Source organism: Ambystoma mexicanum, chromosome 8 (assembly GCF_040938575.1).
Source record: "Ambystoma mexicanum isolate Mex_15411 chromosome 8, UKY_AmexF1_1, whole genome shotgun sequence".
NCBI classification, from domain to species: domain Eukaryota; kingdom Metazoa; phylum Chordata; class Amphibia; order Caudata; family Ambystomatidae; genus Ambystoma; species Ambystoma mexicanum.
In genome coordinates this window covers 1,092,821,208-1,092,848,101 of record NC_090929.1, presented here as the reverse complement: position 1 = coordinate 1,092,848,101, position 26,894 = coordinate 1,092,821,208, and the positions used below count along the sequence as shown (strand labels likewise).

Below are 26,894 nucleotides of genomic sequence, written 5' to 3'. Positions count from 1 at the left end.
GGTGCACGCTTGTTTCCCGGAGGCTGTTGAAGATATTTCGTTATGTCAACATATGACCCCATCCCCTGCCCCACCAATTTCCTGCCTACCACCCCTTCATTTCCCATCCCACAAACTATTATCTCCAACAACGCCACTACCAACACAGAGCCGATCCCCACCTTCACTTATATCACCACCAAACACTTCCCCCTTTGAAGAGACCACCAACAAGAGAACACCCATGCTGGGTTACGCCAGATACAATACACTCGGGCCCCAAACCAAATTCCTTCACCTGGCTACCACTCCCACCCCTATCAACTCCATTCCCACCAAAACAGACACCATATCCAATACCCACCAACACAGAGGCCCACCTAAAGCACTAGCTAAACTATCTAGCAACTCCAAAGGACCAACGCCCATACCTAACCCAGATACCCCACCTCTCCTTAACCCAACTCTCAATCTTAAGGGTGCACTCATCAAGGCACGGTCCCTCGGAGCCCATGCCATAGAAATCCACAACCTCATCATTGACCAACAACTTGACATCCTAGTGGTCACAGAAACATGGTTACACCCCGCCTCAGGCCCAATCGCAACACTCGCCATCCCCCTAGGATTCAGCATTCTTAGGACTGACGGGACCAATTCCCAAGGAGGTGTAGTTGCCTTAATAGCCAAATCTACACTGCAAATTAGAGCCTGCCCAATTGAAGAAACACATGGGTATGAACTCCTTCTAGCCAAATTCACCTCCAATCCCCAAACCACCACCAACTTCCTGGTTGTGTACAGGTCACCTAACAAAAACACGCACCCTGACTTAGACAACCCACTACTGCTCACCCCCTACATCAAACCAAATACCAAATGTATCATACTCGGAGACTTCAACCTAGGTTGCAATGACCCCCTAGATCACGCAGCCACAGCATTTAACACAGCCATGCAAGATATGAGCTTTGCACAACTTGTCAATCCCCCCACCCATGATAAAGGCAGAATACTGGACTGGGTCCTCAACTCACAAGTAAAGATTGATTCTATCCTTCCTATCAATTGGTCCTACCACCACATAATCAACTTTTCCCTGAACAGGACTACAGAACCCACAATGACGAACCTGATACATTTTGAAACCAGAAATATTAAACTCACAGCTGACAAAAAAACACATCCACAAAAAAACAAAAACTCCAGACTCAGCGAAAGCATTCAATAATGGCAATAAAATCTACAAAACAGCCGTAATCACCCACAAAGCTAATGCCCTCAATCTACGCATCACTAATGCGTCTTCCAACTCCAAGGAGCTGTTCTGCATTCTCGGAGAACTAGAGAATCCCTGTCAAGATACATCTCCCGTTATTGTCAGCAAAGCGTGGTGTACCACAATTCAAGACGCGCTAGCAGCCAAAATTCTACTCCTACAAAAGGAAATAGCTAACAAAAAACAACTCCTAGCAAGCAAAACCCTACCCACTATCTTAGAGGATTCTCCAAACTTCAATTCCAGCAAACTTTTTCACTTCACCCCCGTCTGACAAAAAGAGGTGATAGACACCATAGCTAAACTTAAAGCTTCCAACTGTAAAGAAGACCAATCCCCCCACACCTAATCAAACTCTGCGCCCCAACATTAACTCCCATTATCACCGAATTTGTCAATGCCTCCTTCAATTCCAACACGGTCCCCACCAGCATAAAAAAAGCATGGGTGACCCCCCTTTTGAAAAAACCAACATTAGATCCATCCAACCCCACATACTACCGACCTATACCAGCGGTCCTATTCCTTTTGAAAATAATAGACAAAATAACGTACACCCAAATCCAAAACCACCTAGAACAGCACCAATTACTGGGTGCCTGACAATCGGGCTTCCGCCCAAACCACAGCACTGAAACGGCCCTTCTCGACTTGAAAATCCAAATGGATGAGACCAGGGAAGCAGGCAAACTCTGTCTTCTAATGCTGTTAGATCTCTCGGCGGCATTCGATCTAGTCGACCACGACAAACTCTGTCCCACCCTAGCTAACAACTTCAACTTCTCTAAGGATGCCACTGAATGGATCAAATCCTTCCTAGCAGACATGACATTAAGGGTTTCTATTGGCAAAGAGTCAGCTGACCCCATACCAGTCCCCATAGGCATTCCCCAAGGATCCTGCCTTCCACCCACCCTCTACAATGCCTATACCAAGCTGCTAGTCGCAGCCCTGGATGCCATGGGTGTCATCTACACCAACTTTGCAGATGACACCCAGATCCTCATTCCCCCATCAGGCAACCACAAGCAGGACGCACTGCTCATCAACCAAATCTATGCACTAATCTGAAACTGGATGGCCCACAATAGCCTCTGTCTCAATGATGACAAAACAGAGTTGCTCATAGTCGGGTCATCCTCCAGAATGAACTCACTACAGCCTGCTTATGCATCATTCATCATTGACGGCACCACAATCCCAGTACTCAAACAAGTCAAAACCCTTGGCCTGCCTCTACCTAGATGCCACCCTAACTATGACCAAACAAATAAACGCCCTCTCCTCAGCCACCTCCTACACCGCCAAGCTCCTCTCTCCAAGTCACAAATTCCTCACGCCCAAAAACTGCATCACCTTAGCGAGAGCATTAATACTCTCAAAGCTTGACTACTGCAATGTACTCCTCTTAGTCATATCCCACACCAATTTGATCAAACTCCACCTTATGCAGAACTTATCCCTCTGAGCAGCAATAGGTATAAAAAAGACCAAGCACATCTCCAACATCAAAAGAGATAATCACTGGTTACCCATTAAGGGAAGGATTATATTCAAAACTCTATGCATTACTCATAAATGCATTGCCAACAAAGCCCCCAAATAAATTAACGATACAATCACGAAAAAATCCTCCACCAGATCCCTTAGATCCAGCAACAACTCACTCCTTGAAATCCCACGATACAAAAGAGTGAGAGCGTGCGACAGCAGCAGCTTCAAAGTCCTAGCCCCTAGACACTGGAATACTCTCCCGACAAACCATAAGAATGAAGATTCTCACCAGCTTTTCAAAAAATCACTGAAAACCTGGTTATTCGACTAAATCTAATCAGATCCAGATGCCCCCAACCTGACCCATCTATGCCACCATAGATGCCCTACGTTCCATGACATGACCATGTACTGCATACACATGTAACTAATGTGTATATAACTGTAAAGATTGTAATTACCTAATTGTTGTAACTACGCTGTGATACCTCAGGGTCTGGGCGCATAACAAATGTAATAAATAAATATTGGAACCTGGCTAAACAATCTATTCTTGTTTTTCACTCCTTTTTGTCACAGATATTTGACTCCTGGCTGACAGCAGGCTATCTGCATGCTATGATTGTGGTGGGAGATTTTAATGCCTACTGTGCCGAGGTCCAGGGATTCAATTTGCTTTATTGTAACTTGCTATTGTGCAGTAATAATCATACAAGGGGCCTGGCGTAGGATACCTCCATGTCTACTTGGGACATGAAACAATTAGAGGTTAGGCAGACAGTGGGTGTTCATCTCTTTACTTGGCACAGGACTACCTCAGCATCATGGATTAATAATGTTTTTGTTTCTTCCCATCTCAAACTCAGGTGAACTAATTAGTTCTTTTAAAAAAAAAAATTGGATTGTTTATGGTAAAAAAAACCTTTACAAAAATAGTTTTATAAATTTCGCAGTTCAATAATAAGCAATAAAAACAAAACAAAATTACATCTACCACATTTCATTAAAACGATTAATTTGCACATAACATTGACAACATTTCAAGTTAAAAACAATTAATTATCAGTTGATAGTAAGAATCTCTCACAACATATTGCTTTTGATAATACATTTCAACAATTCAAAATCAGCATAGGTAACCTTTGACAAAATGAAACACATCCTCAAAGCGCACTTATTCCCCCAAGTATCACATCTCTCATTTAAGAAATCGAGCTGATCTCTGAAGATCTTTACATTAGTAATTGTTCTTCCACAATAGTTAGAAATGATGTTAATGTAAGCACAAGTTTTTGACTCATACCCCACATACATCTTTCCCAGAGATTCTCTCTGCTCAACCAAGGGGTAGAAATTAGAAAAGCGCCAAGGAAACGAACCCTCTCAATTTAAAAAAAAGCACAATGCACTGTTAGATGTTTCAGAGATTCACGTTCCCCGCATGAGTCACAGAATCTACATAGACAAGTATTCAAATTACTGTTGGTCCGATCCCAGTCATTTAATTTTTTCATTGGTCAGAAGTTGATTTAAACGAAAACGTAGCTTTCCTGGCTTTGTTACATGGGAATATCTCTAAGTATCTGGCCCGACAACCCCACCGTCTCCTGAATTTGGCCTATTCATAATATGCTTTACTTTCCCCGATTCTATCAGAAAACAAACACTAGTAATACCGCTGATATTTACGCTTACACTCTGGTAGACCCTTCACCAGATCTTCTTTTGAAATCATTACTGCATCTAATATTACACTAATTTGTTCTTTTATGATCCTGGGGTCAGTGATCACTTGACGATAAACTTCACAATGAAAGCATCAACAGTTAAGCATGAGGTCTGTCCCACGGTGATACCTGTAAAATCCGATAGGAATGGGTTAACTTGTTGATGGGATGGAAAAATATACAACAAACTCACAATATATCTTTTTCAGGATGACATCCTGCCGGGAGAAGAGGTTGTTAGATCAGGTATCCCCCCTTGTGACTAGGCTGTAAACCTTTTGATCTATGTATTACTGAGTGTATTAAGAGGGCATCATTTGAGACAGAACCCTGATCCAAAGGATCATAATCCTATTTGTTTGATCACAGAATCAATGATTCTAAAAGGGACAAACGGCAGGCCACCAAATTAAGGGGGAGGGTCTCCTAAGTAGGAGTTTGCCAAGCCTAAAATCTGTGAGTGCCAACAGCACAGGCATTTTTAGAAATCCCTGAGGTTCAATCTCTTTTTAAAAGAAAATCAGTCCATGCTGAGGACTCTGCTGAATGCCGATACGAGACAATTCTGGACTTTCAGTAATATGAAATCAGCCAGATCTCTGGGTGATGCTAGTCAAGAAAATACCTGGGTGTCTTTCTTATCTGAGAAAGTTAGCATCCCATCTGAATTGAATCATCATTCAGACTTTTTGGATATTCCTGTCTCTGATGGCCATTGCCCCTGGGCAATTGAGGACATCGTTTGGGCAATAAACAGACTGATACCATCTAGGGCACCTGGTCCCAACAGACTTCCGCTGTTTTTGCTGAAAAAGGATCCGGTTGCCTGGGCCTATTTTCTTAAGCCTCATTACGATGCTATAAATGCTTCCCATACAGTTCCGTCTCTTGGACACAATCCACAATTATTCCTATTTACAAAAAGAGTGACCCCAACGATCCAGGCAACTACAGGCCCATTGCTCTGATTGACTAAATCTAGCAAAGGTCGTTTCTATTCTGTTGCTCAGAGACCTAAATACCTTTCTGAGTAAAACTAATATTCTATCCCGATTTCAGGTGGGGTTCCGCAAACAGATGTCACGCCCCTTAATACTACCTTAGTAAAACATCTGCTGCTCAATGCCAAGGCCTACCCGGGGGAAACATCTACATAGCCTCCTTGGATTTGTCATCTGCATTTGATTGTGTTGTGCGCCAGTGGCTATGGGACAAGCTTCTGAGGCTTGATGTGCCTCAGATGCTTCTTCAATTAATTGCTGCACTGCATTACCAGTCATCACTGAGAATCGGCCTAAATAGGGATGGGGAAATGGGAAAATACTGCCCCGCCAACCTTGGAATGGGGCGGTATTTCCCCATTTCACCATGGCGGACACGTTACGATAACAGCACCAACCATGGTGCTAATAGCGCCATGGTTTAGCGCCGGTATTGTAATGAGGGCCATGAAGTGAATCTGATTTCCTACAGGCCAGCTTAAACTGGAGACAGTTAATGATTTACTTGAAGTTTCTGAACTCTCCACCCAATTCTCTCTATACAGATTTTCATCAGATCATGAGAAAACGCTCTGTTAAATCAGTCATCGTTGTTAGGCAAAGTTTGTATGCAGAACCCTTTCGGAACACTAAAACAACTCTGACTACAGGTAATGGGAAACCCGGCATTTGGTATAAGCCTGTACTACACAGTTCTGGTAGCGTGTTGAGCAGCCAGGCTTATCTCAAGAGGGGTCAATGTGAGTTGTAGCGGAGTTACACAGAGATTCATAGTGACAAGTATTCAAATAAACACTTACACACAAGGTTTCTTGAATAAACAATTATTAATTTATTTATCAATCAGTTACGGTAAGCCTTCTTCAGAAGGGAGCAATAAAATAGTAACACTCAAATATACTTCCTGAAATACACACTCTTAATATCTCTAAATCAGTGAGTACCCTTTTGGGATGGCCCACAGACACAACCTACACCCTCAGGTGACTTCAATTGCTAGGGTGCTGGGGGCATTAATATATCACTGTTGCATTTAGAATCATGTAGGAGTAGGTCAAAGGAAAAAGGTTATTTAGAACATACAAGAGACCACAAATATTCTTAAGCAGGCAAATACTTTCAGATCCTCCAATATGAGTTATTCAGTGAAAAAGGCTAAGCCAAAGTCAATAGGCAAAAGTCTATATGAGCTGAAGCACCTCTTTGCACAATGTTTTAGAAGTCTTTGAAGAAAAAAGAATCAAATGGGCCACAAGCTGTTAGACTTTGGAAAGATGGAAGATGCATGCAACTCTACAACAAGAGGTTCTCTTAGATTCTACAGTACATTTGTATTGAAGAAAAAGTGCAGCAGATGACTTCTATTCCTGTGCAGCTCTGCAGATCTCGCTGTGGCTGGGCCTCAGTTGTGGGGACAAGAGGGAGGACGTCGGGGGACTCCTGCAATGGGATGGTCACTGCTCACAACCGGCAATCTTCAACAAGTGGCACTTTGGTGTTTCAGCTCCTCGGGACTACCGCAAATAGCAACACCATGGTTTCTGGCTGTCGAGATGAACCTTCCTTGCTTCTGGGGTCCCGCACTCTGTTGAGTGGGCTCAGGCTCGGCCAGTCCTGCTTCCTGGGAGTCCGGAGGATCTTCCTGGAGCTCTTGGCCAACTTAAAAGCAACGCACACAATCTGGTGTTCCTCTCCCTGGCTATTCGGTTTCCAGCAGCAACTCTGTGGAAATTCAACCGGCTCCGAGAAGGATGTCCAGGTGGCTTACTTTGAAGTTGATTGGTCCCACCAACTCAAGGGGAGAAGTTGTCCTTGCAGGGGCTTCTCTTTCGATATGAATTTGGAGTTTCAGTACAGCAGCAGGGCTTCACTGGGCAAACCAATGGTCCAGGAGTTGCAGCAGGCGTCTGTGATGCTGGAAATGCATCAGAGGGACAAGGCCTTTTATAGTGTGTTCTGTTGTGTTTTCCGCGCAGGAGTTTGTGGGACTCCTGGCGGTGCAGCTCTCTCCTTTGGTTTTGGTGAACAGACCCATGTGATACCCTTATGGCACCCATGGGTGGGGGTACAACCCTGTGCCCCTAGTGTATGTTTTTGGGCACCTGTGGGTGGCCCACAGAGCAGGTTACGGGCTGGTGGCAGCTCTGTGCTGATTTGACTGGTGCCCTGAGCGTCCTCCATTTTGGGATGCCCAGTCCCTGTCATGGGAATCAGTAGATTCCTGATGGAGACAAGATGACCCCCGTGGCCAGCTTGACAATTCAGCTATATACAGGAAACTTCCGAGTGACCCTACGGAAAGCATCAGAGCTCAAATTGCAGCGATTGCTCAATGAGCACTAGAAAGTGGAGCCATTAATGATAAGGAATTTCGTTTCCTTACTATTAAGGGAACTAGGACTCCGCTCATATATGTACTTCCCAAAATACACAAGGACCTCCTCAATCCGCCAGGACGCCCTATTGTGTCATTATGTGGATCTATATTAGAACCCATTGGTCAATTTTTAGATTATTTCCTGAAGCCATTGGCGGCCTCTACTGAAACATACCTGGCTGATACCACTGATGCCATTAAACATCTTGAGGGTTTTCCTTTTAATCATGATTCCGACATACTTATGACCTTAGATGTGGAGTCATTATACTCCAATATACCACAAATGGAATCTTTAAAAATAATGAAAGATTTTTTGGACTCACGGCCAGGCATTCAAGTAGTTCCCACTGAAATACTAATAGATTTACTTGAGATAGCTCTTTCACACAATTTTTTTCGTTTCAAGTCTTCTTATTATCTACAAGTGAAGGGAACAGCGATGGGGGCAGCATTTGCCCCCAATTACGCCACACTTTTTATGTGGAATTTTGAAAACAGGTGTATCTTGTCAGACATTAATCCCTACAGAGATGCCATTAAATTGTATAAACGTTATATTGATGACATAATTATAATCTGGGACAAAACAAAGGCAGATCACCTTGCATTTCTTCCATGGCTAAATGCGATGGATACGAACCTCAAATTTACTATGACAGCCAATAGCACCTCTTTGCCGTTCTTGGATTTGTTAATCAAGAACTTTGAGGGCTGTATTATTGTTGACCTGTACCGAAAAGAAACTGATCGGAACACTATTTTAAGATTCGACAGTTTTCATCCTGAATCATTGCGCAAGAGCATTCCTTATAGTCAGTTTCTCAGGGCTAGACGAAACTGTACCAAATTGGAAGACTATAAGACTCAGGTCAACATTATTGAAGATAGACTGCATCAGCGAGGCTACCCTAAATACCTACTTCGTCAAGCTCGCAAAAGAGCCAGATCCCAGCATCGAGATATTCTCCTCGAGAAACATTCCCGGGAAGATATTACTAAGGAGCGGCTAGTTTGCGCTATGACTTTCAACACCTTTCATCACAAGATCAAACAAAGCATTATGAAACATTGGCATCTGCTTCAACTAAATAATCCAGGACTTGCAAAACCTATTTTTGCATTCAAGAAAGGCAAGAACCTCAAAAGTTGGCTCACTAAAGCCGACAGGTCGAGTACTGGACCTAAATTGAATACGGTGACAGGATTGTGGGGTGGCAAATCCATCCAAGGACACTTTCCATGTGGTTTTTGCAACCAATGTGCTTCTACAATCACTGGATCCGTTGTAGGGATTAATGGTAAAAATTGGAACCTTAATCATCATACCACGTGTAACACCAAAAACGTGATTTACGTAATTATCTGTCCCTGTGCCTTAACGTACATTGGTAGAACATCTAGGCCTATCAAAACTAGAATTGGCGAACATAAATCTAAAATTCGAAACAAAATTGTGTCTGCTCCCTTAGTGTCTCATTTTGTCGAAAACAATCATGATCTGAACAACTTGAAATGGTGCGTTTTGGAAAAAGTCTATGGCACTGATGTTAACAACACAGCATCCCGCTTGGCGCAAAGGGAACAATGGTGGATGTATAACACTAATAGTTATGAGACAGGACTTAATCGCCAAGAGGAATGGCTCCATTGTATACCTTAACATGCTACACACACATATATATGCTTTTTTACTAGATCACTGCAAGTGGATCCTCACCCAGGTCCGCTGATGATTGTTTAACACATCCATTTTGGCAACTTATGCCTTGGTTCCTGTATTTTAGAAATTAAGTCCCCTTTGAGCATTTATGGGACTTAAAATTGACGCATATAGTCCCTATTTGATTAGGGTGCTATTTCGCGTACAATGTTGAATACAACACTCAACAGCGTTTTTTTACGCCAGTTATTTAAATATAGCCTGAGCAGGTAATATTGTTGGCACATTCATTCATGCTACATTTGCTAACATACATTTATACATTTGTAGGTTTTCTGTGTGGCGAGACCGTACTTTAGTCCTTTTTTAGTCTCTATAGGCCAAAGGGCACATACGCAGTCTTGTTTCTGTCTCTAGTACCGCGTGTGTTTATAAACACAGCCGCGGAGGCCACATCGGATGGTGTGCATTTCAGGCAGCTGCATTCAGAGACGAAAAGAGAAGGCTTGTACCGGGTGAGAATACTTTGCTATTTTATATATATCTGTAGGCTCTCCTCTCCGCGAGCCGCATTTAGTCTCCTTGTATGTTACCGACAGGACATAGGACATATATTTAGCTTGAGTTAATGTCTCGAGTTTTGTGCATATTTATACATCTTGTGGAGGAGACTATATCGGACGGCGCAAACCTGAGCCCGCTATTTAATAATCTAGATAAAAGACTTTCCTAGATTAGAACTTTGACACTATTACAGTGGTTTGAAACGGGTGCACTAGAGGTCCAGAATTGTCAGTTTCAACACGACAAACTAGGACAGGCTTGTGCAAGTGGCATTTGTCTGATCCAAGTATTAGTTCATCCTCCCACCCTGTCTGAACCCATTTAATTTGATGCAGTTTACTTTTTCAACTCAAAACGCTTCTTTAATTGCTGCACCTAATGGCTTACAACCTTTAATATGCAAACCTTGTTCTATACCTTTTTCTTAGGGCTTTTTCACCTACGGGTTAGCATTTGTTGGCCTCTCCTTCCAACTTGATCCCACACCGTCGAAGACTCGAAGATTTGGAATATTCCCTATCCTTATCTATTATAGAGTCGATTGCAGACACGATTAGAGGCTAAAACATTCTACAATTTAAGGTTGGTAATAGAAGGGGTAACATATTGATCTGCTCTCTGTGGAGACAGGGGACACTGTGTTTTAGCAATCGAAGTCTGAGATAATCTAGTGATATCTCTTTTAGCTTCTTATTTTTGTCTTTTGTAGATGTAAATTCATTTGCATCACCAGTCCTGTTTGGGTGGCGGATCGAAACAAACACATTTTTCGGCACCACTTCTGGACCAACTTAGGTGAATATATATATATATCCCCAGGTTTTATTTCCATGGCTAGAGGCATCGAAAATTAGGAGGCTCACTCATTATACTCTGTATTTTAACAAAGTTTTTTTCTGTTTTTTCTATTTTGTCTGTTTTAATGTGTTTCATTAAGGGTCAACGTCTCCCACAGACTTTCAGATCTACAATCAAGCTCTTATGAATTGTACAAAGTTTTACCTGCAAGAACTACTGAATGATAGACAAAAAATTTAAGCATTAGTTCGTTCCAGGTTTTTATTTGCAATATTTAGTGCGCCCTGAGGAAGGCGACTACTGACTCGCTCAATGGAGCCAGATAGGTTGAATTCGCCGAAACTGTTATGATATTTTAAGATCATGTATGTACAGTAGGCATGTAGCACTTTTTTTGCATTTAGTACTTTATTTCTTTGTTAACAACTTGGCACTTAGCACTTGGTTGCACTTAGCACTTTATTCAATTGTTAACTATTTGCCCTCTCCATAGCACTTTGACTATTTGGATGGAATTTAAAATGAGACAGCGATGCTTTACCTTGAGTAACATGAGGTTACGAATTGTGGCAACTAAACTGCTATTGAATGGCTTGAGGCATTAGATTCGACAAGTATTTTATAATCAATTTATCGATTTTATTGTTGATTTGATGTTTATATATTATGCAATTTTATAATGGTAATAAATTACTAATTAAAAATGATAATGTGAATATTTATGACTGGGCTCTCCTTTTCTTCCTCGCCTCTATTTCCATAATTGAGTACTCAAATTAATACAGTACTCCTCCATGTGAACTCCCTTTTTCCCTTCGGGATCTTTTTTTGTACTCTTGCCTTCCATCGCCTGTTACCTTGATCTTCCCGAAGTCCTGGGAAGCCCTGACTCTGTCCCTTCCCCCTGACTGGCTGTTGGGTGGAAGTTCCATATATGGTAGTGTGGGGAAGTGCCGACCAGACTGGCTGGATCCTTCCCAATGACTGTATGTTGTGGGTACGCACTGTGGGTGGGACCTGGGTGAATGGAGTGTGTGACGAATACACATTCTGTGTTGTGGATGTCTAGTATCTGGTGTTGGGCACAATGAGTGAGACAGCCCTGCCCGAAACTGGTTAACTGGAGTGAAACTGAAGCTTGACCTTGAAGCCCTGCTGGAAGAGAAGAGTTGCTGTTGCTCTACTTCGTCAATCTGAAAGCTGCTGTGTCTCCAAGGACTGACCCAGAGAGGACCTGGTAAGGCGCCCTCTTCCCGAGCTACGAGGGACCATCGTGCACAGCTGATCTTTGCCAAATCTCCCTGCTAGACAGACCTACGACAGGCTGCCGACCGGAGACGGGGATTGCTGCGGAATCCCAAAGAGAAGCGCCCGGACTGTTGTCCGCCACGGTCGATGACCGCCGTCGCTGACCGGAGCTGCCGTGCTCCCGTTGCCTAAGAACTTTTGATTCACAGACGCACTCGTCCACACCGCCGCCTGCCTTATCCCGCCGGAGAAGGCCAGGCCGTCGATGCGCCGAGGAGCATCCACCGGTGGGTTTCCCACCACCCAAAGACCACAGATGCCGACGACTCAACGCCCTTGCTGGGCCACAGTTCTTCAAATTCTTTGTGGTCCAGAACTATCAAAATCGATGTGCTCTGCACGCCTCTTCCTTGCAGGTCGTTTACGCTTCCCCCGTCGACGAGCACCGTTAGGAACAAAGCTGCCACTTCACCCTCGTAGTTCACCCTGTTCTCTGTCGGACGTTCGACCCATGACTCCTGCCTTAAAGGGAGGGCACTCAAGAAGGGCTGTCGATTCCCCGACGAGGAACGCTACAACGCCAGGTACTTTGGGATTGCAGAACTATTGGAAAGTCTCTTGTGCACAATATATGGACTGGGCTTGTGATATATCTTTATTCTACAGGTTGCCCGGGGGTGGAGGGGGGAGGATCGCCACACAGAACTGTGTCTAGTGGTAGGGGCCAGTATTCTGCCAATTGTTCTAACTACTTTCCTCTTATATCTATTGTTGGTTTCCTTTACGAACTGATTTGTGTGACATTTAACCGTACAGTTCATGCTCTTTAATGAGATCTAATAGTTATAGTGGTACCACGTAGAACTATATATTTGCCATTTTAGATAACCGAGTATAAAGTGGATAACCGAGTACAAAGTGAGTTATCGTGATATTGTACATAACCTTGAATATTAATTAAATAAAGACTGTATTTTAACTAATACAGTGTGTGGACATTCCTTTGTGGGTGCTTGGGGACTACACTGTACTTAAGAACCAGCCTGCATCACCACCTGAGAAGCTAGGCCTTGATTGCTCGACCACATACCAATAATAGAGAATCTTGGCTGGGGTCCTCTGTGCCTCTTCTCTGCCATATACAAGTAGAAGTACAGACCCCCACCCTCTGGTCTTTACAGCGTCCTCTTCAAGTACTTCTTCGGTTCCTTCGTCCAGTGGTCAACTCTGCCTTCCAAGCCAAAAACCTCGCCTTTTATTCATTCCTCTCGCATTCATGCCAGTCTAGCTGTCAGTCACCCAGCAGGGTGGATGTCCTTGCCAGACAGTCAGCCGGCCAATCACTACAGAGTGCATTTGGGTCTCCTACGAGACTAAGCACACAGAGTTTCAGGCATCTCCCTCACTTCCTGCCCATCCCAGACACCCTGCAGCCAGAGGCAGGCTTCACTTGTGAATCCCACCAAAGGCAAAGTGAACAATGGGACCAAACCTGGTTTGGCCCGCACAGTAAATCTCAAGAAGGACCTTTCCACAAAGAAATGGCACCCTGGGGTGCTTTACTACAGCTGCGAACGCAGCCCGCAGTAAATGCACACCACGGTAGTTAAAACGAAACCACTGCCACCAGCCATTCATCGAGGAAAGGGTAACATAAAAAAATGTTGCATGAGAAGCTAGACAAAGGGGATACTAGGTAACCCCTCCAGCACCCTATTGTAAGATAGTGTGTGCTGGGTCTAGATAGTTACAATGTAAGTAAAGTAAATTTCATTTTACTGCTCTGAGAAACAGTAGTTTATCCCAGAGAAGGTATTTAAACCTTTGGAAATCTGAAAGACTTCTTGTGTCACTGCAATGAAGGTGCTCTGTGATACAATGTAAAAGATGCCGCCTATGGAGTTTGTCAGACTCCAACCCAAAAAAAACCCAGAGTTCAAAATCACATTCAACTACATGAGAGAGTGGGGAAAAAGGGTCTCACTCTCTCAGATAAAAAAAAATCAAGTCCTCAAAATCCAGCAAAGTTTCTGGGGGTCTCTAAGGTGGAGGGAATTAGCACACTTCTGAGAATTCTCCCTTACAATCGTGTATAGAGCGAGAACACGTAATCTGTTGGCGCTAGTTGGTTCTACTGAGATGGAACTATCGGGAAATCCAGAAGAAGTAAAATCTAAATTGTTAAGGGGCGATTGACGCTTGAAGCCCTGTTTACATATTCATTCTATCAGGATTACGCTAGGTTTCCACGCAGGATGGGTCATTTGTCTATCTCAAGTGTTTTCCAAATGTGAAGTCACGTCATGTGTTTCTAAGATTTAGGTTGAATCAAATCCATACAAAGGAAATGACCAAGAATTGGCCTATTGGATCTACAGGGGATTTTTCTTTGACATATCTTTTTTGTAAGGGTACAACCACTATGGAAACTCAAAAACATTGGATTTTGGACTGCCACACTTTGAGTTCTGTGAGAGCGATTTGTTTTCATAACGAATTGGATCGTCTTTCTACAGATTATTCCAAGGAATTGTTCTTATTGCGTCTCATGTGGGGTGAGAATATATTGCATTTGTTCGTTTTTTAAATGAAATTTATCTTATTTGTTAAATTGTATGTATGTATATGTAAAGAACATCATGAATTTGTGTTTTAATTTGTGTAAGGTTTTATGCAAACCAGATCACTTTTAAAAAAAAAAAAAAGAAGTGAAGCTGAAGGCTTTACTTCGCCTCCCCTTCAAAAAGTCAGGACAGAATAAAAACAGAGCTAGAATAATGGCATGCCATAGGGAACTATGGTGGAAAAGTTGCAAAAAGAGAAATCTTTCCTAACAATGTGCTTTCCATATATGGCAATTCCAGACCCGTGATGGTATAAAGAAGGCCAAGGCACAAAATGGCACAAGGACAGGTGAAAATCTCATGTGATGGCCATTTTAGTGTATATGGTTGTCTAATTGGCTTTCTGCAATAAAATGTAAAAGCGCATGTGTAAATAGTCACAAACTGAGTAGAAAAACATCCACTGCTACCAGCCCATCCTGTATCCATTGTGCTTGTAACCACAATGTTGCAAAATAAAAAGTTATGAAGATACAAAGTATACTAACCACACTTCACTGCAAGGTGATGTGTGCAGCTTAAAATACAAAAATTCCACTAAGGGAGACAGAATCTCCCGGTACTGATAGTTTCCTCATAAAAGTGTGCAAAACACAAGGGAAGTAGATCTATGGGCTTTACTAATGTTAGGAAAGATTTATTTTCTTTTTGTAACTTTCTCTCCATAGTTTTCTATGGAACCCCATTCTTTTAGCTCTGTTTTCGATCCTGACCTGACTTTGCGAAGGGAAGTAAAGCCTTCAGCTTCACTTCTCCTACCTTTTGCTCATTTGATATGGGGAAACTGATCAGTACGTCAGACTATATCTACTGGGAAACTTTGCTTCTGTTTTGAATTCTTGTATTTTTATTTTGCACACAGCACCTTACATTGCAGTGCAATGGGGATACTTTTGTATCACCCTAGCTTTTTACACATGGGATTTTTTGTTTTATTTAATATGTGGTGGCAACAGTTGCATTTTTACAGTTTTTGCATTCTCTTTGGTGTGCACATTCACGTTTACTGGATAGATCTACTAAAGGCGGCTAGTGCCCCAAAATGGCAGTGCCACAAGATTTTTGCTTGTTCTTTGGCCATAGTGTAGTTTGGCCTTCTCAGGTCAGGAAAGTCCTTAAAATGTCATGCACTTGCTGGGAAAGCTGCAGCTTTTGCAGGCTAGTGAGACTTGTGTATGTGTGTGGCCCAGGAAGGGGGCTGGTACTATAGAATCCCAGTCCACATCACTGGTGCCAGAAATTCTGCTACTTGGGCAGATGTGAAACCAGTTGGTGTCCCAGATTAATCAATTACTGGCTGTTTGAATGGTGCAGATCCTTACCATTGGTGGGCTTGGACCTGCTTCCAACTCGGATTTTGGATAAGATGACTCCTCCTGCAGGCATTCTTCAGACCTTCGTTGGAGCCAAGAATCCTTCAAAGAAGAGCAGCCCGTTGGGGCCAAGGACGACTTCTGCCGTGGTCCAGCAACCTCTCTAGTGACGGTCCCGTGAAGCCCTGCTCCTTTGCCTAATCTCTGAAGAGCCTTGTCAGTGCTTCAGCCCTTGGACCAGTATAACCAATTAGTCTCTATGGCTTCTCGAGGATCCTGCCCCTCTGAGCTTTCAGAAGTGTCCTTGGTCTACCTGCTGGACTGACCAGCTCCCTTGTGGGCTACCTCACTAGAACCGTCGCCATTCTGCATTCTTCTCCCCGAATGCCAGCTTCCTGTCGTTAAGGGAATCTGTCCTGTAGCATCTTTTGTGATCTTGGCTGTAAGTGCGCCTGCCGTCGCCTGCAAACTGTGTTTGTCGGTGGAACTCTCCTTCCTCCATCCTTTTCAGTCAGTGTCCTGAAAAGGTCTGCATCATTGGAATCTGCTTTTCATCACTGACAGGGATTGCATCTTGCAGTTGCCCCGACAGGAATAATCCTCCAACCTGCAACCTTTTGGCACTTCTCACTTGAACAAAGGATGGAAAACAGTGCTCCCAGCGACCCCCACCCCACCTCCCCACAAGCTGCACCTCCTCAGAGGTATTCTTCCTTTCCTCTCCTTCCCCCAGAAGCTCACTGTCTCCAGATCCCTGTTTCTCTCTAGGCTGGACTATTGTAAAAGCCTCTATCTAAATGTGCCTGCCTCTACTCTTCCCCCCTCTGCAACTTATCCAGAACAGGACTGCAAGACTTGTCCTTGGCCTCAAGCCCAGGGATCGTATCTTTCCAGGACTGAAATCTCTGCACTGGCTCCCAGTGGCTGCGAGGATTAGGTTCAAAACCTTCTGCATTGTCCACAAGGCCTTCTGGGGCCTGGGGCCGTAATACCTTCAACTCTCTCTTCCTAAATATCTTCCTTCTCGAGCTCTTCGCTCGTCCGCCTCTAACTCCCTCAGGGTCAGTCGCTTCTCCAAGCAACGAGTTGGTGGTATATCTCTCTTCGGCAGGGGCCTCCATCTGGAACAGCCTTCCTGCCTCCCTGAAACTTGCGGAGAACCATCTCCGGTTCCGGAAGCACCTCAAAACCTTCCTCTTGGCTTCTGCTTTCTCTCCTCCGCTCCCCTGCTGAATTCCTGATAGAAACTGCACTGGTTACTTGGCCACCCTTTCTGATCCCGAGCCCAGGCCCGCCAGTTGCCCACCTGCACTGCTTCCCTGGCAACCCCTGCACCTGGGGAATGTTTTCTGTATCCCTACAGTCCCCCTACCAGCACTTATGTCTGCACTTACCTTGCACTTGTCACCAGCTGGCCGTTTTATTATATTCTTATTCTACTATCCCTTGTACTGCACTTTCCCCTTCCCCCACACACTTTCCCTCTCGCCCTTTCCCATGCACTTGCGCGATCTGAATGACACCTGGCCTAGTCGGATCGTTTTCTGTCTTCCCTTGTTCCTCCTCCCTTGCCTCGTCGCGCCTTGAAACACTTGTGTATGGGCACGTTATGCAATATCATATCCTATATCATATCACTTTCGACTTATTGTGATCACTGGGAAAATCGGAGTCAGGGGAGGTGTAAGTAAGCATAACTGTGCCTTCCTCCCCGTTCTCCGTAGGATAGCATTGGGACCAAATCTTTGTTTCCCATCTACCTCTTATCTTTGGTCGTCAAACCTGGGTCAAGTATACTGCCCCTGGGTTAGCCTTGGGTCTGGAAAAGAGAGGAGAGCTTACCTGTCTCCAGGTAAAATGTTGTTGAACTTTTAAATAGTTTGAAACTTTTCTGATTCAACACCTCAAGTCCATTGCATCATTTTAGAGAACCCATCCATTCCTGTGAGAAACCTTTCGTTGGAATATCTAACTTTTGGGCACTAGACCCCATACATCTTAGAGTTTGGACTTGTATAGGTTAGGCAATTGAACTTGTGACTAGTTCTCAACATTTAAACTTTTTCTGCATTACTTACCTGTTTTACATTATTTGATGATGTACAGTGAGCGAACATACTGTTTTGATATATTTTTATGATAGAGTATTGTGTGATAATATTACTTGCTAATTTCATTTTTCAATGTGTTCTAAAGGCCTAAATAAATAACTGTATTTGTATAACAAACTGTTTAAGTTAAAACATTGTGTATTATTGTTTGTGGACCTATTGATGACCCCTGACCACGCTCACACTCTCTCGAGACTAAGCCAGGACTGCTCGCCATTGCTACCTTGTTTGGGTTTTGGCTCAACTCTTGAGCTCCCTGTTCACCTAACTTGGGTAGCCTCCTAAAATCTGTTCATCAGGGCTGATTTTAAAATCCATCTCAACACTTACTTCCAAAAAGTCAGGTCTGGAAGCAGATGATGGCAAAAAGGGGGTAGGGTGTCCCATAGAGGTCTGAGAGGAAAGCACCAAAAAGATTTTTTTAACATTAAGCAGTCTGTATTTTTCCACTCTCACCACCTCAATACAGCTTCCCATTGTAGGAGGAGTCCAAGTTCTGCGCTAATTCCCAGCACCAAGGCGCCTACTGTAGCATCAGCAGTTCACAATGCCAGCCGTCTAATGCAGTTTGGCCTTCAGCTCCAACTGTTGCATCATATAAACATACCAGCAACATTACTAAAGTGGTTTCATAATACTGTCTTAATAGTATAAGTATATGTCCATGTTAAATGTCCAAGAGACGTAGAGTTACAGACACAGAATAGAAGGAATAGAACAGTGGAATCATTTAACCGATAAAGGGGAACACACAAAATGATCTAGAACTGCAAAGCCAAAGTTAAATCACCATTGAGGCCCTGGGTGTGCCCAGTCTGACTGTTAGCCAAAATGGAATTGATAGAACGTCCATCAATGCTTTTCTAAGGACCATATGTCCGCATTTGATCATATTCCAGGTCACTGGGTGTTGTTGAATTGACTTTGAAATCCTACTTCGAGGTATAGACAGAATCACTTGTAGTGAAAATGGACAAAGAAAGGAAAGCTTGATTGTCTTCCAGCTAGGAGTGTCATTAAGCTATAACCATTTTCGGGCCCAACATAATTGTGCTGCTAATATGCAACAGATCAGGAAGATCGTCTTAGTAGGAGGTTGAACAGGAATAATGTGAGTGTGTTTGGGCAGAGGGTTCATCTTTGTGGCATGTATTCTCCTCTTTAAGTATACAATTTGAAGCCTTACAGCTTAGTCATGCTTGCTGGTCCGAGTTTGGTCAAAAGTGGTGGAAACCCTCCGTATCTAATGAGGTTGGTTTTACTATACCCCACACCAGTGGTGCAATTGAAAAACCCTTGAAGCAGTGGACATAATTCACAGTAATCATGTAACCTTGTGTTCCTGTCTACCCCACCCCCCTCATGCAGTCTCAAATGCCTTTCTGCTCGATATTCACATTTTGACTAATCAGCGGGTCTTCCAAAACTCCTTGGAATTTTCTTGTTATGATAATCCATTTCCACAATCAGTAACCTGTTGTTTTGTGATCACATTCACATAGAAGAATGGGGTTTGACGTGCTGGCATAACTATTTAAAATCGAAGTTTAAGAGTTGACCTTCCCTACTAGACCAGTGCTAGCGCTAGGTGAGCCAAGAAAAGCTTAAGGAAGCAGGTTGCCTATGTTTTAGAAGCTGCCCTTGCACACTGGCCACATCAGTAGACTTCTCTCTAACAGTGCCAATGTCTGCCTAAAGCAAGGAATTCATTTTTTTGTCACTCACTTCAGTCAGTGGACAAGCCAGCCTTTAAATGTTTGGGCAGCTGGAGGACAGTTTTGAAAGGTGGTCATGAGTGTGGCCATGAACCCATTTGAACCCACATTTTCTCTGAACCCAGGAGTCTGAATAGCGATTTTTCCTTTCACTCCAATTTAGGTGTTATTTCTTTTCCAAAGGTGATGGTAATCATTGACGGCATGGGCATCTGAAAGCATAGCCCGGAAGTTAAGCCTTTGGCTTCGTCATAGAGGGGTGTATTGATCGTGCCTGGGACTCTTTTGTCCTCTGCCTCTGTATGTTTGCTGCTGCCGCCATGTTAATTCGCTCTCCCGGGTGTGAAATTTAACAGGCTGTTGCCCTCGTAACCATTTGCCATCAGAGTCCCAGGCTGGGCCTAACAGCAGAGTGCAGCCTTCTGCCTTACAGCAGGAGGCCTCTCCCAAGCCAGGGGCTCCCACTACCTATGACTTCAGTGCACATCTTGTGTAACTTCAGTGTCTGACATTTTTCTGCCCACTCCAAATTCAGACCTTCACCCGGATTAAGAGGAAAACAAACCCAGTTGGCATTGCAGATGAACCTAGCACCATCCCAAACAGTTGTCAATATGAATATCAATATCCTTGTCAATTGGTCACAACCATAAGGAGAGAGATGAAGAATACATCTGTAAAATCCAAACATTGCATGTTTTAAAGATCCAATGTGGTTAGCTGGAACAAAACGGAATGGGCAAATTTATCACGTTGATGCTAGAGTGTGTTAGCTCTGTGGGGCCGTGCATACACTCTAGAACTTCACTTTGCGATGCCAACACCCTTCTACCCCACCATGTACCGAGATGCACAGGCTACGGTTTTGAATTAAGGATATATGACCGATTATAACCACAATAGTCTGTAGGGTGGGAAACTTGTACTTCTCACTTTATCTTCCTTTTGTAAGGGTGGACTCAATTCAATTAGGCTACTTGATTAAACTGTATGGTTTTAGAGGAATTTGTGTCACACAAGGAAGGTTTTGATATCTTTTTATTGCCCAAACTAAAGATAATTTGCAGATATGGAACAAAGCATCTGCTTCGAAGCCTCACTGACTTCTTCATCAGATGGTGCAGAGTGAAGAAACGCAAACATCGGTTGTTGCCAGCTCCCATTCAGAATTGCTCTGTTGTCACTGCTCTTTTAAGTTTTTTTTCTGCAGCTGTGGTTCTGCAAAGTGGCCGGCGATCTTTAAGGTGGAGACAACAATGCTTAATTGTGACAATATATGAATGTGTGTGGCCTCTTGATATCCAGCATAGAGTTTGGGATTGTTTGTCATCCACATCCATTGATCTCTTTCTCTTCACAGATGATGCCTTGAGGGATGGAATTTCCCAAGTTGACAGCCCCTACTCGCCAAACAGCACCCATTCCAGTCGTTGTATGGAAGCTGTCAACCGGCAATCCTCTCCTGGTTCCGAACAAGGTAGACCCACTCGGCAGTTGAAAGGGCTAGATGCAGCAGGATTGGTTGTTTTTCCAATCGTTAACATGTGTACAAAATTGCATAACTGAATGCTGTCCAAAGAATTAAAAAAGCATTTGACTTCATTTTTTTATTATAAAGGACAGACCTGGCAGAGCAATGTGCAATGAAAACGTACAAAGCATTTTTTTTTAACAAAAAACATGTGTGCAAAAGCATACATGGCATCTTAAAAAAAAGTTCTAAGAAAGTAGAATCACAGAGGCAGACCTTGAGCAAAGACCTGGGTTCACATCTAGGCTTTTAAACACTTCTTAAAGGTGAAGAGGTTGGGAATCTGATGCTAAGGAACATTAGAGGATTCCAAAATGAGATGACCCAGCTAGAAAATAATCACACGAGGGATATTCCCACATGGTGGGGGGGGGTTGGGGGGGAGGGTCACTGGAGTTGCTTCCGGAACCTTAAAGTGGTCCTGCTAAAGTTTGAGAGAGACAGGGAGGCTGTTCCAGAGGGAGGCCCCAGCCGAGGACAGAGATGTACCCCGTTCTCTGTCTGGAGAAGCGTCTGACCCTCAGAGAGTTGGAGGTGGATGAGCGGAGGGCTTGAGAAAGAACATGCTTAGGAAGAGAGAGTTGGATGTAGGGTGGTCCCCGGCCTCAGAGCCTTGTGGATGCAGAGGGTATTGAACTTGATCCTTGCAGCCACGGGAGCCACTGGAGAGATTTCAGGGCTGGAGAGCTACAATCCCTGGGTTTGAGGCCAAGGACAAATCTTGCAGTCCTGTTCTGGATTAGTTGCAAAGGGCGAAGAGTAGAGGTAGGCAGATTTAGAAAGAGGCTGCAGTAGTCCAACCTAGAGAGAACCAGGTCTCTGGCGACAGTGAGCTTCTGGGGGAAAGTGAAACAAGAAAGAATACCTCTGAGGAGGTACAGCTGGTAGTGTGACTTCTTAGAGATGTCAGAGATGTGAGGAGAAGGGACAGGGGTTGGAGTTTGAAGATGACACCAAGGTTCTTCACCTCACAGGAAGGTGCGAGTAGAAGGCCCAAGGTGAGCGGCCAGCGTGAAAGAGGGAAAGTGGGAGTAGGGGTCCCAATGAGAAGGATCTCAGTCTTTGGCATTAAGGCAGAGATCGTTGGAGGCACACTATTCCTGAATCGCGGATAGTCCGATATGAGAGAGCAGAGGAGGCTGAGGAGAGCCCGAAGGAGAACTGAGTGTCCTCTGCATAACACTCAAAGTTAGAACAGAAGGTAGAGATGATGTGGGCAGAGGTGCCAATTAATGGTTGAAGAGCCAGGGTGAGAGGTTAGAACCCTGGGGAACACCACATGTAGAGAGAGACATCTGGTAGAGAGAAAGGACCCAAGTTGGTCCTGGGAGGGTCGAAGGGAGAGAAAGGAGGTCAACCAGGCTAGAGCTTGACCCGTGATGCCCAGGTTGTCACAGACGATTGATCAGGATGGCGTGGTTGACCGTATTGAAAGCAGAGGATAGATCAAGGAGAATGAGGACAGAAGGAAGGTTAGAGTCAAGATTAGAGAGCAAGTCTTCACGAGTGTTCAGGAGAGCAGTTTCCGTGTTTCTGGCTGCTCTAAAGCCAGACTGGTGGTCGTGGAGACAACCAACAGATTCAGTATGTAGAGCAACCTGGGAGATGGCCAGCTTTTCAAGGAGTTTGCCCAGGAAAGGAGTGATTGAGAGCGTCCGGTAGTTTGCCAGAGAGGAAGGATCGGTAGAGGTTTTCTTAAGGAGGGGGGTGCACAAGGGAGTGCTTAGGGGGGGTGGGACGGGAAAGGTTCCAGTGGCAAAAGAGTGATTGCAGAAATTGGCCAAGGCTGGAGCGAAGGTGTCGATGTGGTCCTTGATGGTTCTGGAGGAACAGGGGAGCACCTGCTTTGATGAGACTTTCATAGATCGGACTTGTCTAGAAACATCGTCAAGAGTGAACAAGGGGAAGGAGGAGAAAGGAGGTGGGAGACGGCCGGAGAGGGGCCAGGAGTGGGAGAGGAAGAGGAGAGAGTGGACAGGATGTCCTGAGTTTTAGTTGTGAGGTGAGAAGCCAGTGCCGTGCGTATGGCCTGGGAGGGAACAGGAGAGGTGTAGACTGCAGCAGTATTGGCCTGCTCCTTGCAGATCTTGAAAAGTTCTGCCGAGTTGTTGGAGGCCGCAGAGATGCGTGCTAGGATGTAAGCTCTCTTCTTGGACAGGACAGAGAGTCTATATTGCTTTGGGAGCAGCCGGCAGGCCAGTTTGTTGGAGGATGAGCCTGATGCCCTCCACTTCCTCTCAGCCACCCTACACTTGCATTTAAGGGTAGCGAGGTCGGAATCATACCAAGAGTTGCACTTGGATGTGGACTTCAGACGGACCCTCATGACAGAGGTAAGGACATCAAGGGTGTTGGAGATGGAGAGATGCAGAGTGGAGAGGGCTGTGTCAGAGTAGGAGTCAGCCGCAGATTTAGGGGGAGGAGGGGTGAAAGTCTCCACTGACCCATGCTTCATGGGCCGGATGACCGAGATGGTTGGTGGCAGTGTCAGGGCCGGCTTTACCTAGGGGACAGAGAGTGACCGGTGAGAGGAGAGAAGAAAGTGGTCAGTCCAAGAGAGATGAGTGGTAAGGGGGTTAGAGAGGGGGGATGTCTGACGAGATAAGAACATCGAGGGTGTTCCCGGCAGTGTGTGTCAGGCCAGAGGGAAGATTAGAGAGCGAGAGTCGCAGAGATTGCAGAAGAGCCCAGAGGAGGGGCTAGAAGCATCCATGTGGATGTTGAGTTCTCCAAGGAGGAGAAGTTTAGAGGTAGAAGCAAGGAGGGAGGAGCAGAGGTTGGCCCACTCGTAGAGGAAGTGGAAGACCTGGCCCGGTGGCCTGTAGATGGTGGCCACAGTAAGAGAGAGGCCAGGAGAGATGGAGGAGTAGGCCTGCGTAGGAATGATAGAAGCAGGTTTCTACTCTGGGAATGTAAGGGCTACTCTGCCTCCTGGACAGTTGGTTCTGGGGAGGATCTTGTAGCCATCAGGGAGGAGAGTGTCAAAACTTGTGACCGAGCTGGCCATGAACCATGTCTCGGTGAGACAGAGGACATCCAGATCAAATTCCTCCAAGAGTTGGCAGATGTCAGAGGAGTGTTTGACAGCAGAGCGAGCATTAAGAGTAGCAACGTGGAACAGATTGCCACATTTGAAAAACTTCTGTGGAGGGGTACAGGCATGAGGTACGCACTGCAGAGGTGTTGGAGGTGCCCAAGTGTGGGCAGAGGAGGAAGAAGAGGGTGCCAGAGAGGTGGCGGAGGAAGAAGGAGGCAGAGCAGCCAGAGAAGCTGAGGACGGTGGCGGAAGAGGAAGGTGGCGGAGGAGCCAGAGACAGGTGTAGGTAGGAAGGAAGGAAGGAAGGAAGGAAGGAAGGAAGGAAGGAAGGAAGGAAGGAAGGAAGGAAGGAAGGAAGGAAGGAAGGAAGGAAGGAAGGAAGGAAGGAAGGAAGGAAGGAAGGAAGGAAGGAAGGAAGGAAGGAAGGAAGGAAGGAAGGAAGGAAGGAAGGAAGGAAGGAAGGAAGGAAGGAAGGAAGGAAGGAAGGACATTAATGATATTAATGATGGTCTTGGAGGAGAGGAAGCGGGACAGGAGGACCTCCCACCAAGTGCCACAATTAATGGGAAAGGAGGAAATAGGAGAGAGAACAGAGACCATTTGGGGCATCCATAGACCGCGAGAGGGAACGTCAAAGAGGATGTCGGTGAGGGTCTGTCTGGAGGAAGCATTGGTGTAGGTATCAGCGATAGGGAGGCCTGGGTTGAAGACGAGGAGGTCCCTTTTGAGCTTCTTTCTACCGGACTTTGTGAGAGGGATAGGATAGGAGATAGAATAGCAGTTAGAGAAGATGGGGGGATACTGAGAGCACCATGGAGGGGTGTGAGGCAGAGGTCAAAAGAGGAGGCAGCCCATGCAAGATGGGGTTGGGAGGGGGGGGCACACAAAGGGGGAAGGTACAAGAGCATGACGGGTACAGTGAGCAAAGAGTACCGTAACAACACTAATCGCAGTTAGGGGAGAGGACCTACAATAATGTGCAACAATACAATAGAGACCACGGGGGATTTGAGGGGGGGACAAGAGAGTGAGATGGGGAAATGCAAATACAGTACAAAATATGCAAAACTCTAGTAACCCTGGGTAACCAAGAGGATTGAGAAGAGAAATACAAACAATGCAACAAATATACCATAAATAGTCGCAGCTGGGGGGGGGGGGCGGCTGGAGAGGGAGGGAAGGAAGAGAAGGTAGAAAGGACCCAAGAAGCGTGGGCAAAAGAACACAAGGAGACGGGCAGAAAGGTGAAGGATTACAAGGCCGGGAGAAGCGAAGCCTAAATTGCAGGCGGGAGGGGAGAAGCACGCATGGAGAAGAGCAGAGAGGTGAAGGGTGCGCAAGGCCGGGAGAAGCAGGGCCTGAGTTGCAGGGGGAAAGCATACAAGGAGATGTGCAGAGTGTGGAAGGACGCATACGTATTGTATCTCTCTTGTGTCTGGGAGAATGGAGTTTCTGTTCTCAGAAACCTTGCAATAACTAGACACTTTTTTCCAGGTGCTAGTCCTTTTCACACCAATCTGCTACCCCTATCTTCGCAATACCATGTACATGGGATTAGATTTCAAAGATCGCGAGCTTGAGATGGGTTCCTTCTATCGGCATTCTCAAGCGATAACAAGGACTCCTATGGCAGAGACAAATGGCAGTGCTTTCTGAACCCTCAGCAAATGACATTCCTCAATGCACAATTATCACTCCTATTTTAGTGTATTCTACATGCATCCTTCTGAGTACCTCTAGTCTGCTGTTCGCATCAGCTTTCGTTGTTTGCCTGGGTCTGGAGCATTTAATTGCACAGTCCTTGTTGTCTAGCAACAGTGGCAGTTGTTTTTGATGTATTTTATAGTGGACTGTGAGCTATCAAGAATTTGAGGAATTCGTGTTGTTTTTTTAGTTTATGAACAGTATACCTGCTGTTAGATCTGGACCTCTACAGATTTGCAGAGCTGATGTGAACTGAAAGACTTGGAGAGATCTCAGGCAAATCGTTTTTTTACAGTAACAAATGTCCAATCGCACAATGGCTACTTAGTTCTAATCTTGTAAGTCACAAAATGCTTTTGTTCTTAACCCTCGGGATGCCTGCATATATCTCTTCACCACCCACTACCTGATGACATGCAAGGTGGGGTGAGACCTACTTCAGGAATTGCACTTACTTCAGTTTAGGGGAGCACAATGGAAACGGTTGAAGATCCTGCTTCAACACACTTTGAGGGAGTATTTTAAGGCTCACTTGTGGTTAAGAAAATTGAATTAATGTGCCCTGCGTGAATGCTGTAGTAGTGAATTAAAAAAAAATAGAAATTCTGGCTGTATATTTCTGTTGAAGTATTACTGTGCTGGCCACAAACTGCATAGCACATCAGACCTTAAGTAATTGAATTTTTAGCAGTGATTGTTTGTATTGAAATATGAGATAAGGAATAGCAT

General features: G+C 44.8%; 1 protein-coding gene and 1 long non-coding RNA gene across 5 annotated transcripts in view; both read left to right on the top strand.

Annotated features, from left to right (window-relative positions):
* Positions 1 to 26,894, top strand: part of ZBTB17 (zinc finger and BTB domain containing 17) — a 938,938-nt gene that overhangs the window by 201,200 nt on the left and 710,844 nt on the right. For all 4 annotated transcript variants that reach the window (XM_069611094.1, XM_069611092.1, XM_069611093.1 and 1 more), the window contains exon 5: positions 21,254 to 21,370. In XM_069611094.1, the coding sequence (XP_069467195.1) occupies positions 21,254 to 21,370 (117 nt within the window). The remainder of the gene's footprint in view (positions 1 to 21,253; positions 21,371 to 26,894) is intronic.
* Positions 10,562 to 11,150, top strand: LOC138472762 (uncharacterized). Its single transcript, XR_011268677.1, has 3 exons — positions 10,562 to 10,666; positions 10,794 to 10,879; positions 11,022 to 11,150. It is a non-coding gene; the product is annotated as an uncharacterized lncRNA (long non-coding RNA).